The sequence below is a fragment of the Macaca nemestrina genome, chromosome 17 (assembly GCF_043159975.1).
Source record: "Macaca nemestrina isolate mMacNem1 chromosome 17, mMacNem.hap1, whole genome shotgun sequence".
In the NCBI taxonomy this organism is placed as follows: domain Eukaryota; kingdom Metazoa; phylum Chordata; class Mammalia; order Primates; family Cercopithecidae; genus Macaca; species Macaca nemestrina.
Genome location: NC_092141.1, coordinates 72,616,366 through 72,631,894, shown reverse-complemented (window position 1 = coordinate 72,631,894; position 15,529 = coordinate 72,616,366). Strand labels below are relative to the sequence as shown.

General features: G+C 51.8%; 1 protein-coding gene across 1 annotated transcript; it reads right to left on the bottom strand.

The window, feature by feature from the left end:
* Nucleotides 1-1,453: 1,453 nt before the first annotated feature.
* Nucleotides 1,454-15,529, bottom strand: LOC105483150 (angiotensin-converting enzyme-like protein Ace3). The gene is given in 10 exon segments (XM_071083401.1): nt 1,454-1,726; nt 3,446-3,779; nt 12,441-12,585; nt 12,709-12,932; nt 13,543-13,578; nt 13,580-13,713; nt 13,805-13,902; nt 13,992-14,009; nt 14,012-14,182; nt 14,916-15,529. Coding segments are annotated over 9 exon segments (1,254 nt in total). The 5' UTR covers nt 15,286-15,529; the 3' UTR covers nt 1,454-1,726; nt 3,446-3,721.

The window sequence follows — 15,529 nt, the reverse complement described above, 5'->3', positions numbered from 1 at the left end:
TCCCAGTACCAAAGGGAGTCTCCCTTCCCAGTGCAGGAAATCTCCCAGGCAGGAGGGGGGCTACAGAAAGGGTTGTTAGGGGCCTCAGGTGGTCTTTGGCTGAAGGCTTTCTTCCGGGTCTGTCCACTGGGTCCGACCCTGGCAATGATACCATTAGGCCTCTGGCCTGCTCTTACAGCAAGTGACCTCCAGCTCAGCTGAGACCTAGGTCCCATGCAGAGCTCCTGTTGCCAAGCCCAGCCAGGGCCTGGTCCTGGGAGGAGGGGATAGGAGTACACATGAAGGTGTGCAAGAAATATGCAATAAAGGCCAGGTGCAGTGGCTTATGCCTGTAATCCCAGAACCTTGGGAGGTAGAGATGGGAGGATTACCTGAGGTCAGGAGTTTGAGACCAGCCTGGTCAACATGGCGAAGCCTGTCTACTGAAAATACAAAAATTATCTGAATGTGGTCGTGCCATCCTGTAATCCCAGCTACTCGGGAGGCTGAGGTGGGAGAATCACTTGTACCTGGGAGGTGGAGGTTGCAGTGAGCCGAGATCGCACCGCTGCACTCCAGCCTGGTAGAGAGAGCAAGACTCCATCTAAAAAAAAAAAAAAAAAAAAAGAAAGAAAAAGAAAAAAAAAGAAAGGAAAAGAAAGAAAGAAAGAAAGAGAGAAGGAAGTATGCAATAAGGTGCCTTCTTCAGAGGCCTGAGAGCTCTTAGCATACAGGTACATCTTGGAAGGAGAACAGTTTTTTTTTTTTTTTTTTTGTTTTGTTTTTTTTTTTTTTTTGAGACAGAGTCTCGCTCTGCCGCCCAGGCTGGAGTGCAGTGGCGTGATCTTGGCTCACTGCAAGCTCCGCCTCCCGGGTTCACGCCATTCTCCTGCCTCAGCCTCCCGAGTAGCTGGGACTACAGGCGCCCGCCACCTCGCCCGGCTAGTTTTTTTGTATTTTTTAGTAGAGACGGGGTTTCACCGTGTCAGCCAGGATGGTCTCGATCTCCTGACCTCGTGATCCGCCCGTCTCGGCCTCCCAAAGTGCTGGGATTACAGGCTTGAGCCACCGCGCCCGGCCAGGAGAACAGATTTAAAACCACCTATTAGCAAGTGATCACTGATAAAAGTGTCTGAGTACTGAGTACTGATTGAAAATGAACACACTAGAAAAAGCAGATGGGGGTGGGATGAGGTTTATTGAAAGAGGCTTCCTGGAGAGGAAGGGGAGAAGGGAACCACTGTTCACTGAGCACCTGGGTGGGCTTGTAGGGCTGCAGAGGGTTTGGTGAGCAATTTTGAGCCTCATCTTGGAGGACAAGCATTCAAATGGGGCGTGCACCTTAGGCAAAGGCCAAAGGTGATGTCAGTGCAGAGAGGCTGGGGTGAGGGGAACAAGGGGGCATGGGAGAGGTGAGTTTGGAGGAAAGAGGTAATTAATAAAGACCCTCAGATGCCATTTTGAACATCTGGATTTAATTGATGAACAACCAAGTTCTTAAGCAATTAGACATGAAAGAAATATTCTGGTGACATAAACTCTACAATGGTGGGTGGGGGAGGGAGGATAGACAATGAGGCTCAGCGAGGTTTTTGCTGGAGTCCGGGTAACAGGCTTGGAGTCCTGGGATGTATGTGCCTTTGTCATGCAGAGCCACAGTGCCTAGTGGTGGCCTCTTTGGCCACTGTGGCTGGCGGATGAGAAGGGGGCAGAGATGTCCTGGCTGCCCCTCTGTTGGACAGGCTGGCTGTGGAGGAAAAGAAGGGGCTATTTCTCATGAGCTCAGTGCATGGGGTGCTGAGCTCTGAGGAGGGACTTGGGCAGTGGGACATTCATTCATTCATTCATTCATTCATTCACTTACTCATTCCATCAATTTCCAAGTCCCTTGGTTCACCATGGCCTGTGCTGACTAGAGTTGTTACTAGTCAGCACACTCCTGATGTGCATTCAGCTCTTATAAAGCTGATAGTAATAGGGACAAATAAGGACATTATGGCACAGAAAAGTAAGAGCAGGGACAGAGTCATCAAACGAGGATGCTGTAGAGCCTGGGGCTGGAGCAAGTTCTTGGGCTCAGCCAGATCTCAGGAAGACCTTTCGAAACCTGGACAGAGGTAGGGTCCATGGAGATCTCAGCCTAGCATCTCTGTCCCCTGAACACCTGACTTCAGGGCTCAGATTCTTAATTCAGAGAGACCTGGTCTCCTCTTTTGGCCACCCTCCCACCAGCTCAGTTGCAGCCAGGATACCCCTTCTCTGTAGTTACTGGCTGTAATGCTCTTTCCCCTCAAGTCTTCCCTATTCTCTGACACACACTGACTTCCAGCCTCCCCAGGAGTCCATGGAACCTTCATCCAGACACTTTGAATCCCCAATATTGGATGTAGCATCCTCGTGGCAGGCAGACCCAAGCTGAGGATAATGAACTAGGAAAGGCAGGGGCAGAGGCCTTCCCATTCTTTCCCCAGTCTTGTTTCTAGAACACTAATTTCCCAAATATTCTCCTACAGTTCTCTCCTTCCTGTCCTCCCCATCCCCCATTGAGCCTGAAAAGGTGCTGTTTGTCCTATGCTCGCTCCCCAGGGCAACGGGCCAGGCAGCAGGTGTGTGTGTGCGTTGAACAAGGCCATCTCCAGAGCAGAGTGGCTGAGATGAGCTTTGTTTAAATATTAAAGAAGTCAATCATTAATCAAGCCTGGCTCAGTGCCCAGCAACCCACTGTCTCCATTTGGAAGGGCTTAGGCTGGGGCAGGGAGAGCCATGGGGCAGTTTGTGAGGCTACTTGCATCTCGACTGGTCAACAAAGAGCTTTTGGGGGCTGGATTATGTAGCCCAATGCAGGGCTGGCCCAAGGATTAGCAGAAAGATGTGCTGGTTGGTATAAAAGCACAGTGCTCATAACCTGGGCACTGGTGATTCGTAAAGGAATGTCCTGTTCTACTTGAGTACATTTTATGTACTGTGGACTGAAGCAGAGTCCTTTTTCTAACCAGAGCAGAAGTGGACTAAAGCAGAGTCATTTTTCTAACCAGAGCAAAGATTCCTTGGGCACTGCAGCCCCATAACTGGGCTACTGAAGAAAACAAGGCTGTGTGCAGAACCAATTCTGGGCATGACTTGGGGTGGGGGCTGGTTTGCAGGGACACAGCCATTGAGTCAATAAAACTTTAGGTCCTGAGCCACCAGGGGAAGGAGGTTGGCCTGAAACCCAGGACACACATAGAATCAAATAGAGCCAGTTTTTTGTGCACACGGCCTCACATACATGAGTTTGCAAATACACAATTACAATGTCACATGTACCCAGATCTGCCACAGCTGAACCCAGCTATAATTGGGCACTATGCATGTAGGCTGTCCCTTCCTCTTCCCCCCAACTCTCTGGCTCAGCCTCCCTCCTCCTGCCCCCCAGCCTCACCAGTCTCACTGGTGTCTAGTCCCAGCTCCACCATTCAGCTCTTACCCACAGAGGCTTCCTGCTTTACTCTGTGAAAATCCAGATGGCCAGGCTGATTGAGCACAGCATCAGGACAAGGCACAGGCCCAGCAGCATCCACTGTCTTTTAACAGTCTGGCAGGTTCCATGGCTCTGCCCAGGAAGTAGGCATTGGGCAGTGGGCTGAATATCTCAGTGTCTTGGGTCAGTGACTGTTTTTCCAGGGAGTGCAGCCTGCAGGCCAGCCCCAGCACCACCAGAGACATGACAAAGCCCAGGGCCAGCAGCACCCAGTACCCAAATTTAGCCTGGTTGGGGTCCAGCTTCAGATTCAGGAATGTCACTTTGTCTGTGTCTTTTTCTGTGAAAGACATGGGAGTATCATAGGGCAGGTGGAACTGGAGAGGGACCCCTGGGATCTCCTGTGGCTGTCAAAGGAGATCTGATTGGACTACATGCCCCTGCATGCGAGGGACCAGAGGCAAGATGCTGACCCTTTGCTCAGATGTCAGCCTGGCGGCCTAGCTGGACAGTGTGCAAGGAAGCAACTGAGCCAGGGGCTGGGGCGTAGGCAGTGGTCTTGGCTGAAGCTGCATCAGGCCTGGTACAGACAGGGTCCCACAGCAGCAGTGCTGTGCTGGTTCAAGCCAGGTCATGAATGAGCCAGGGGTTAAGGCTGGGTAGGGGTAGGTACTAGGATAGAGCAGGGTAAGGTGGAGCCTGGGGCTAGCCCAGAGCTGGAACCAGGGTCAGATTATCAAACCTTCAAAGGAACAGCTGAAGTCTGGCCAGCCTAGGATGTCCCCTTGCTGCATGTTGTCAGTCACCAGCCAGTTCAGTAGGGGTATGAAGTAGGTCATGAGGGCATTTATACACACCTCAGACTCCCCAGTCAGCATCTTTAGGACCTCTGGCCATGGCTTGCTTGAGCCCAGCTTTAGAGCATCCCTGGGGGAGTGGATGCAGCTGTGAGGCTGTGTGGGGGCATCAGCTGGTGCTGCTGAGGCCCCTAGTGCACCCAATCCTGGCCCCAGCGATTGGCCAGCCAGAACTTTCCCACAGAATTCGGCATAGTGGATACAATCACAAGTTTGAAAGAAGACTAATCTGGGTTTGAATCTCAGCTCTGCTATTTAGTAGCTGTGGGGCTTTGGGCAAGTAACCTTTCTGAGCCTGGGTTTCCATATCCATAAAATGGAGATGATAATGGTATCTACCTCGAAGGGCCATTGTGGTGATTAAATAAGCCCGGTGCTGGGGAGTGTAGCATGCAGGCAGTACTTGTTAACTACTGATGATGATGATGATTACTAGTACTACTGGTAATACTGTGATGATTATTATTCTCCTGGACTCAAATAGGCATAAAGTCCTGAGACACTGTTACCCGTGAGGTGCTCGATGTCAGTAGATAGTGGCAGCTCTTCACCCCTTTCTGGTTTCGGGAGGGTTTGGGAGGATTAGAAACATCATGAGCGTGGGAGGTGCTCTGCACACCACCTGTAGTGCTGCACAAATGTCAGCTGTGTTTCACGGCACACCCAGTCTTTAGGGCAGGTGGTTGAGCTTTACGCTAGGTCCCTTGGGCTCACAGTGGGAGTATGAGGTGTGCTGAAGCCAGGGCTTCAGGCTTCTCCAGTCCAGAGCCCCCAGAAGAGGCAGTGGTGGGCAGATATTGATCCTTCCCAACCTGTTGTTCCTTGATCCGACCAGGAGAGAGTTGGGACCCAGAGGCCCAGCGGTCACAATTTGGGGTCTAGACTAACAGGGCCCAGGCTTAAACCTGACCTAGCAGTGCTACTTATGGACTGCATAACCTTAGGCAGACAACTTAACCTCTCTTGGGCTCAGTTTCCTCATCAGTAAAATGGGCTCCATGAATACCTGCCCTCATTGTGATGAGGACTAAGTCCCACAATCATGAAGGAGGGTTTGTAGCTTCCAAACGCTTATGCACATCAGCTAATAAACAACTGGGAAATAATGAAGGGGGGAAACCAAAGGTCAGTGGGGCCAGAAACCACTGGTGAAGAAAAACCACAACTAACTCTAGGTAAGAGGTTCTGATGCTGGCTCCTGGGTAAGAGGAAGAACCTAGTAGGTGAAAAGCTTCAACCATTGAGAATCTACCCATTTAAAAACAGTCCTTCAGGCTGGGCGGGACAAGATGTTTGACCAAAGGCCAGTCAACAGCCCTTATGGACAGGACATGAGACCAGAGAGCAGCAGAGGTGACGACTGGATGCTGCCTGGAGCTTTCAACTCCAAAGTAACAACAACACACCCCATGGACAAGGTCAGGCCCACCACGGCTGGTGGGGTGAGGCTGGGGGACTTTGAGAACTTTGACCAGGTGCAATTCAACCCTCCATTCCCAACAGAACCAGCCCAGAGCCTGATTCAGGGCCATTACGTTTAGGAGGATGAATCAAAAGTAGCAAAACCAAGTTTTAAGATCAATTAGGCAAAAGAGCAGTCAAGAATCTTTCTCTTTTACCCCGCAAGCACTCGCATCCCCTCTCCCCTCCACAAACCATATTCTGCTCTGCTGCTATTTCATCATCTGCAAAGGTCATGACATCCTCCTTACTCAGAAACCTCTCCTCTGCCCATAGCTCAGAAAATGCTATGTGAAGTCCTAAGCCTGGATTCAGGGTTTTCCCTGACCAGGGGTCTGGCCAGGGACACACAGGGACTGGTGAGCAATGACAAGAGATAACTCACTGGCCACATGCTTTGGTGCCAAGTCAGACCCTGAGAGCCCTGTGCACCTTGAGTGGGGTGAGGGTGGGAAGTGGTGAAAATGACTGAGGTCAAACGTCCCACCAATCCAGTGGGATGAAAGAGGTGAATTGATGTAAAGAAAACAGATATCTTAGCCAGATGTGGTGACTCACGCCTGTAATCCCAGCACTTTGGGAGGCTGAGGTGGGTGGATCCCTTGAGGCCAGACGTTCGAGACCAGCCTGGCCAGCATGATGGAACCCCGTCTCCACTAAAAATACAAAAAATAGCCAGGCGTGGTGGTGTGTGCCTGTAATCCCAGCTGCTCTGGAGGCTGAGGCACGAGAATCACTTGATCCCAGGAGGCAGAGGTTGTAGTGAGCCAAGATCGTACCACTGCACTCCAGCCTGGGCAACAGAGACTGTCTCAAAAAAGAAAAGAAAAGAAAAAAGAAAAGAAAAGTAAGAAAAGAAAAAAAAAGAAAAGAGATATCTGCTATTTTTTTCTCTTTGTTTTTCTTTTTTTTTTTTTAGACGAGGTCTCACTCTGTCGCTGAGGGTGAACTGCAGTGGTGTGATCTCAGCTCACTGCGGCCTTGACCTCCGAGGCTTAAGCGATCCTCCCACCTCAGCCTCCTGAGTAGTTGGGACTACAGGTACGTGCCACCATGCCTGGCTAAATTGTGTTCACTTTTTGTAGATACAGGGTCTAACCATGTTGCCTGCTCTGGTCTCAAACTCCTGGGCTTGATGGATCCTCCCATCTTGGCTTTCCAAAGTTTTGGGGTTATAGGTGTGAGCCACCATGCCTGCTTTCTGCTATTTCTTGCACACTTGCATTTGAGGACAAAACTCCCTCCTTGGTTCCCTGGCATGACCTCCTAATCCTCTTTCTATGTTCACCAAAGCCCCTTTCTATTGCCTGGTATTATGAAATTTATTTGTTTATTTATTTTTTTGAGATGGAGTTTCGCTTTTGTCGCCCAGGCTGGAGTGCAGTGGCATGATCTCAGCTCACTGCAACCTCCGCCTCCCGTGTTCAAGCAATTCTCCTGCCTCAGCCTCCCAAGTAGCTGGGATTATAGGCGACCACCACCACTCTCAGCTAATTTTTTGTATTCGTAGTACAGACGGTGTTTTGCCATGTTGGGCAGGCTGATCTCGAACTCCTAACCTCAGGTGATCCGCCAGCCTCGGCCTCCCAAAGTGCTGGGATTACAGGTGTGAGCCACCGTGCCCGGCCATGAAATTTATTTATCCTGTGGTTCATCCTCCCCTGTTGGATGCAGAGCAGCTGGTCAGTATGGAGACAAGTAAATGTTTACTGAAAGAATGAATGACAGGCAGCCAGAGATATGAATGCAAAGAGCAGAGAGGTGCCCTTATGTTCAACATGTTCAGAAAAGCTCAAGGCTGGGCAATCAGCTAGAATAAAGTCCAGAGACATGAAAGGATGGAAGACCAAATCTACTAGGGGGACAACAGTCATGCAAGGTGCAGCCCTCCCTGGAAGCAAAGTCCAGGGGATCAGTCCTGAAACTCCATCTGGCCTGGTGGATAGAGATAAACTGCATGGTGGAATCAAAAATATGCTCATTAAATTTGCAAAGGATACTAAATTTGTGGCAGTGTTAATCCTCTAGGAGACAGGAATAAAGCTCAAGATGACCTTGACCAATTAGGGAAATGGACCTATTGAAATCTGTTGAAATTCAACAGGAAAATGATCAAGTCAGTGGGTAAGCGCCACATCTCCAAGGTTGGGGTGCTGATCTTGGAACCAGTTAGACCTGGATCTAAGCTCACCAGGGACTGTATTCTTTGACTAATGGAGGCCAACAGGGTGAAAGATAATGTGTTCTGGAGTCAGTTATGGGTTCAAAGCATGACTTTGCTTCTTGCTAGATGAATGACACACAACGACACCACCTCTCTTGCCTTCAGTTTCATCATTTGTAAAAGGCAGATAATAATATCCACTTTGCAAAGTTAAGAGCTATTATTATAATATGAAACATTGTAAGAGTATTCATCAGAGAGTGCCCCCTGTAGTAGTAAATGCTTCACATTTTCAGTTCAGTCCCCTACTCCTTCGGGGTTTGCTTTAGGACTAAAAACCACTGCCACGTAGGTAGGCATGGAAAGAATAAGCTAAACACCAAGTGCAGAGAAAAAGACTCAACGGTCAAAGTGGACCACAGGCTGACCAGAAGCATGCCAAGAGACTACTGTGAAAGCATCCTGGATCAGCCTGGGAACTGGATTTGGGCACCTCCAAGAAGAGATGGGAGAAACAGACTGCACTCAAGGGTATGCCAAGTGCTGCTGAGAGGGTAGGTCAGCACCTTGTAAGGAAAGGATAAGGGAGATTCAGATGGAAGGCTGAAGCCTGAGGTAGAACCCCAATGCTGGCTTCCTGTCTGGGACAGTTTGGCTTACTGCCGTGTGTGTGTGTGTGTGTGCGCGCGCGTGCATGTGTGTGTGTGTTAGTGGGAGGGGCTAAACAGTGTCTTTTCTTTCTTTCTTTCCTTTTTATTTTTTTGAGATGGAGTTTCACTCTTGTTGTCCAGGCTGGAGTGCAATGGTGCAGTCTCGGCTCACTGCAACATCCACCTCCCAGGTTCAAGTGATTCTCCTGCCTTAGCCTCTCAAATAGCTGGGATTACAGGCGCCTGCCACCATGCCCAGCTAATTTTTGTATTTTTGGTAGAGACGGGGTTTCATCATGTTGGTCAGGCTGGTTTTGAACTCCTGACCTCAGGTGATCCACCTGCCTCGACTTCCCAAAGTGCCGGGATTACAGGTGTGAGCCACTGTGCCTAGCCTAAGCAGTGTCTCTGAACACAGAAGGCTACACAAGAGGAAATGGGCTCTGATTAATGTAGGAAAGACTGCAGTCTGACATGAGGAAGAACTTCCGCTAGAATATAAGCTTAATAAAGCTCTGCTCAAGGTGTCTAGTGTCGTTGGGGGTGGAGAGGGAGCCTGGAGCAGAACTTCCTTAAAGGGAGATGGGGGAGCCAAGAACAAATGAAGGAAGAGGGCACTCACCCCAGGAGCTCCCCGGCAATCTTGGTTGTAGATGTCACACTGGTGCAGTGGACCCATGTGGCCTGAGGCTTTGCACAGTGTTTCATGGAACTGGAACTGGAGCACCAGACTGAGGAAGTATCTGTTTGAGAAACGTGAGGGCAGGCTAGGGAGTGGAGACCAGGAGTGGGAAACTCAGAGCCACTTGGGACCAGGCAGCTCTGACATGCAGTGGCCACAAGGGCCGCATGTCAGCAGTCACTGCCTAGGCGGAGGCTCCTTGGGCAGGGCCTAGCCTTGGGCTGACCCTAGAGTACTGGGGGGCTCTCCTTCTCTAGCTTTCTGAACCAGCAGTCACCCCAACCCTTGCCCCACTCTGACCTGCCCTCCTCCAAGGGACAACAGGGATGGTCTAGAATATTCCCATCAGCTCTGCCCTCTGCACAGGACCTGATGCAAAAGCTCAAAGGATTCTAGGTCAGAGACCTTAGAAGGCTGTGCAACCCAACAGGAAGAGATGGGCAGGGGTGCAGGGTGACATTTGGACCTAGGGCCTTCCTGCAAATCCTCGCTCCAGTTCCCATGCCCCTCAACTCCTAGGACTGGCACTGCCAACAGGACCCAGCCCTTTACCATATGTAGGGCACACCAGCAGAAATGTGGAACTTGGCACCTGGATCAAAGTCTTCCTCTGAGTGAGGAACAGGGGGCCATAAGCCCTGGTATTTTAACCTGGCAGGGAAAAGCTTGGTGGTGGTGTCTGGCAGGTTCTTGGAGCCTCTCTCTTTTCCTTCCTTCCTTCCTTCCTTCCTTCCTTCCTTCCTTCCTTCCTTCCTTCCTTCCTTCCTTCCTCCCTCCCTCCCTCCCTTCCTTCCTTCTATCTTCCTTCTTCTCTCTTTTTTTTTTTTTCAGAGTCTTGCCCTGTTGTGCAAGCTGAAGTGCAGTGGCATGATCTCGGCCCACTGCAACCTCACCCTCCTGGGTTCAAGCTATTCTCTTGTCTCAGCCTCCCAAGTAGCTGGGATTATAGGTGTGAGCCACTACACCTGGCCTGCCTTTTTCTTTTCAAAGCACCTGCATGTCTATCAAAATTGGACTTGGCAGGCTGAGGATACCTAATGCATTTTGATTGATTAAATAAATGAAAACACATGGGATCGGGAATCAGAGTAAAACAATAGCAGTTAACACTGACTGAGCACTTCCTCTATGCTCAGAACCACGTCCGGCTTTCCACATAGACTCACGCATGCACTCAACACCGTCCTGGTCTCTGGAGGAGGTACCAGTGGGGGAGCCGGGGAGGCAAGGCCCCTGCTTACATCCTAACAGTGGAGGACAGATTACAGACCAATAAACAAAGTCGTTTCATCTAGTAAGAAGTCTTGAGAAGAAAACAGAGAAACATCCCTGTAGGGCAGTACTACTATTATTCCCATTTTGCAGATGAGGAAACCAAGGTTTGGCGATCAGGGAATTGGCCGCAGGACACAGAGCTAATCACAGTCACACCCTGATGACCTGAAGGTCTGGTTTTGCCCCTCTGAGCTGTGCGACTGTGGGAAAGTTGCTGATTGTCTCCGAGTCTTGTTGTAAAATGTCTATAAAATGGAAGGAAGTAGGCTGCGTGTGGTGGCTCACGCCTGTAATCCCAGCACTTTGGGAGGCTGATGTTGGAGGATTGTTTGAGCCCAGGAGTTTGAGACCAGCCTGAGCAACAAAGTGAGACCCTGTCCCTAAAAAAATACAAAAATGAGCCAGATGTGCTGGTGCGCATCTGCAGTCCCAGCTACTTGGGTGCTAAGGCAGGAGGATTGCTTGAGCCCAGGAGGTCAGGGCTGCAGTGAGCCATGATTGCTCCACTGCCCTCCAGCCTCGGCAACAAAGTGAGACCCTGTCTCAAACACAACCTTCATCATTGGCTCACTGGAGCCTCTGAACCATCTCCAAGGTCAACAGAGTGTCAGGAGCTTCCCTCCCAGTTGACAGGGCCTTATTCAAGGCCCAGGGAGTTGCCACCCCTCCTGCTTAACCCCTGGGCTCCATCAGCTAGGGTGGTGGGCAGGGCTGACAGAAGCCTCCTGTGGGTGCCTCAGATGGCCTATTAGGGTGACCTTAGAGAGGCACAAGGTCAAGACTCTGCCAAGCCCACAGGGGGGACCTGCTCCTGAAGTCAAGGGTGGGAGTAAGAGGACAAGGGGAGAGAGGAGCTCCCAGCTCTGCCACTCGTTGTTTTGCTGTGTGACCTTGGGCTGGTTTGTGACCTCCCGTGAGCTTCAGCTGCTGCTTCTGTGAGCTGAGCATTTTGAAATGATCACAATGCAAGGTGGTTGTAAATGTTCAAATTCAACATAAAAGGCCGGGCACAGTGGCTCATGCCTGTAATCCCAGCACTTTGGGAGTCCTAGGCAGGCAGATCACTTGAGCCCAGGAGTTTAAACCTGGGCACCATGGCAAACCCCATCTCTAAAAAAAAAATTACACAAAACTGGCCAGTGTGGTGGTGCACGCCTGTAGTCCCAGCTACTCAGGAGGCTGAGGAAGGAGGATTGATTGAGGCTGGGAGGTCAGGTCTGAAGTGAGCCGTGATCATGCCACTGTACTCCAGCTTGAGTGACAGAGCGAGGCCCTGTCTCAAAAAACAAACAAAAAAAGTAAGAGCCTGTTTCAGAGCCAGGAGCGCCCCCTGGCAACCCCAAATCACACCGTGACCAGCAGACTGAAGCTGGTCAGTCCAAGGCCTGGCAGATATGGAGAAGCCCTGGTCACAGGCATTTATTATACCATCAAATGGCCAGGGGTCAGTGATGAGGTGTAACCTGGGGGTCCCTCACTCGAGAGTGATGCCTCCCAACTGCTGGTGGGTTCCCATGGCAGCTTGGGGAGTGTTAAGCCCAAGGCAGGCATGTGTGCATTTTAGGGGCCTGCCTATCTCCCATGGGGAGTCTTTCCCCAGAAAGGAAAGTGCTCAGGCCCCCGCACACCCCATTGCCTGGCACCAGGAAGGGAGGGAGGTGTGGGAGGGCCTGCCTGGTGGTTAATGCTCTGTGATTGGAGAAGCCCAGTTGCAATCATTGTGTAAGCTTCCCAGCCACCCAGAGAGCAAGTGGGGTCAAACACCAGGGTCCATTTTTCACAGATAAGGAGACTGAAGCCTAGAAAGGCTAAGAGACCTGCTCAGTGCCTGCGTGGAAGATTATAGAGAGGTTCTTGTGCTGCAGAAAGTCCTGGAAATGGCCCATCTGGTGGAAAATAGTAACAAACCCACCTGAGGTTCCACCACTCCTGATTGTAGATGTCTTTCCGAATGCTGCCGTCAAAGACCTTCCAGTGAAACAGGTCCATCAGGTAGCCGAAGGGGATGAAGGCAATCTTCTCCAGGGCAATTCGCATCAGGAAATTGACTTCATCCTCTGGGAAGAGGGTGAGGGCAGTCAAGAGGTGACCCCTGGGATCTTCCCGTAGCTTTGCCCGAGAGCCCTGACCCCATCGAGCCCTAGCGGCGGCCCCAGGCTTGGGCCCTTGGTCCTCATCACCTGAGTCCTGGTGCTTGAGGCTGAGCAGGCCTATGTTGAGCAGGTGCTTGTGGGAGGAGGCCGAGAGGGTGATCACAGACCCCACAGCCTCTTCAAAGGCTGAGTTGGCACCTTCACAGAAGATGATGGAAAGGTTCTTGTACTGCAGAAAGTACTGGATACGGCCCATCTTGTGGAAGATGGAGAGCAGGTCTTCTATGGTCACTTCCGTGCACTTCTTTATTATACAAGCAAAGGGCATGGGTTAAGGAGCATGGAGAAAGGGAGTTTTCCCATTCAGACTCCTCGAGGGATTGTGTGGTCAGGTTGGAGCCCAGATAGGGCTCTGCAGTTGTTCTTTTTGTTTGTTTGTTTGTTTGTTTTTGAGACAGAGTTTTACTCTGTCCCCCAGGTTGGAGTGCAATGGTGCCATCTCAGCTCACTGCAGCCTCTGGCTCCCAGGTTCCAGTGATTCTCCTGCCTCAGCCTCCTGGGTAGCTGGGATTACAGGCACACGCCACCCCACCTGGCTAATTTTTGTATTTTTAGTAGAGACAGGGTTTCACCATGTTGGCCAGGCTGGTCTCGAACTCCTGACTTCACGTGATCCACTGCCTTGGCCTCCCAAAGTGCTAGGATTATAGGTGTGAGCCACCACGTCTGGCTGGCAATTGTTCTTTCTCAGTCTAGGCCCCATATCCACTAGCAACCAAGCCCTTTGCTCTCACGCCACCTTTCCTTCTGTACTTCTTGCTTGCCTTTCCCCCTCCCCTGCCCCAGCTCTCCCCCGCCCACACCTAAGACAAGCAGAGAGGGGAGAGGAGAGGGCCAGGTGTGTGGTACCTCCGTGAGCACCCGAAGTCATCGTCAAGGTAGAAGTTCCATGCAGAGGTGACACTCCACCTCTTGCCCATCAGCTGGCCTCGTCAGCATCAACTTTTTCCAGAAACTGGGTGGGGCAGGCAGCAGCCCCAGGGAGGTGAAGAATTTCTCAGAGTCTTCAAACATTTTCTCTGATTTCCAGTGCTGGGGGAGAAGAGGGGATATGTAGGGCGCTGCCTTGTTTGCCCAAGGATGACGATGGGGAGGGGCAGGGACAGACAGGCCAAGCACTAACCTGGCCTTTCATGATCTTTGTGACATCTTCAGGGATCTTCTTCGGGAAGGGCAGGACCAGGTCTAAGATGTTGACCGAGGACTGAGCCCACATGTTCCCTGGAAGAAGAGGAGAGGGGCTAAGGGGAGGCTGGAGACAGTCTCTGCCTTTATCTGGCACTCACCTCGGCCACCAGCAGGGCCTTTACCCCGGAGGTGGGCAGGGATGGGCCCCTCAGGTCGATGAGCTCGGGCCCATAGTGGCGGTGGAGGGTCCGGTGCATGTAGGCGTGTAGGTTCAGCTAGAGTGGCCGCAGCTCCTGGAAGAACCGCTCCAGGTCTTGCTTCAGGGTGTCTGACTCATACTTGGAGCGCCACAAGGCTCCCATGTCTTTGTAACCTAGGACAGGAGAGAGGACTCACTAGGAGCTCACCATCTCACCCTTTACCCCTGGCCTAGCTGACAAGAGACCCAGACACCTTCTAGGGAAGCAACTCAACCTCGCTGACCCTCTGGGTCTTCTTTGGCAAAACGGGGAGAATACCTGCCCATTTTGGAAAGGCACTGAGCAAAGTCCACGATCCGAGCTCCTCACCATGCCTGCAAGGCCCTGAGTCCCCTCTCATCCCACCTCATCCTTAGCCCTGCGGCCACCTGGGCTTCTTTCAGGTCTTCCAGAGCACCAGCTCCTCCTGCTGCGGAGCCTCTGCCTAGGATGCTCTTCTTTCACATCTTGCTCCCCCTCTTTTGCCCATCTTTCAGGTCTTGGATAAATGTCAGAAGCCTTCCCTGACCACTTATCTGCAGCAGCCTCTTCTCATTCTCTTTCTTAGCAGCCCCTTCCTATTCTGCAACACCCCAGGTGGTAGTGAGAGACCGGTATTTACTGAATATGGTCTGCCTCCCCGCAGGACCGTAGGTGCATGAGAACAGGCACCTGTCTTTTCACCTGTGTGTCCTCAGAACCTCCCCAGCACCTAGCACATAGGTGCTCTATGAATATTTGGAGAGCCCAGCTGCAGGGCTCATAGGTCCTGCCTCCAGGGCCCTATGACCGCCTTCATCCTGGGAAAGCTCAGCTTTGCCCCTTCCTTGCCATCGCTCTGAGCCCCGTGGCGTCCTGTCTGCTCACCATTGAGCTGTGCAACCTTGTTGCTGAGCTCCACGTAGTGCTCGAAGGTGGTGCGGATCTGGCGGCCCATGGCATCCCACCAGCCCTGCCAGGCCCATAGCAGCTCCTCTTTGTTCCTGGAGGTGGCCATGACTTCTTCGAGTTCTATGCCCAGAAAAGGAGCCATGGGGGACCCACTCCCACCTGCCTCTGCCCTCACCCTCCTGGCAATAAAGGAGGGTGGTTGAGGACTGGGAGGGGCCCCTGGAAGGGACTGAGTGCTGGAGATTCTGTGGTTGGGTGGGACAGGGCTTGGGTGTTCACCAGGCTCCAGGGACAGGCAGGGCCTCTCATTCAGGCACACCTGGGCCATACTGTATGTCATCTCCATGTCGGCCAGAAGCTCGTTATACTGGGGGGACAGGTGTTACCCAGGGTAGGCCAGTGCCCCTGGGCCTGCCCTCAGTGCTCGCCCTCAGCCAGGAGAGATTGGCACCCCCACCTCTACTCCTCTCCTTCTCCAGAAGAAGTTCTGATCTTGCCTCTCCTCCACCCCCTGCCTCCCTTCAGACACTCTGGCTGCCCCACCAGACCCCTGGGGCCAGGGAGCATGTGCCCAAAGGCCTGGGGGCTCC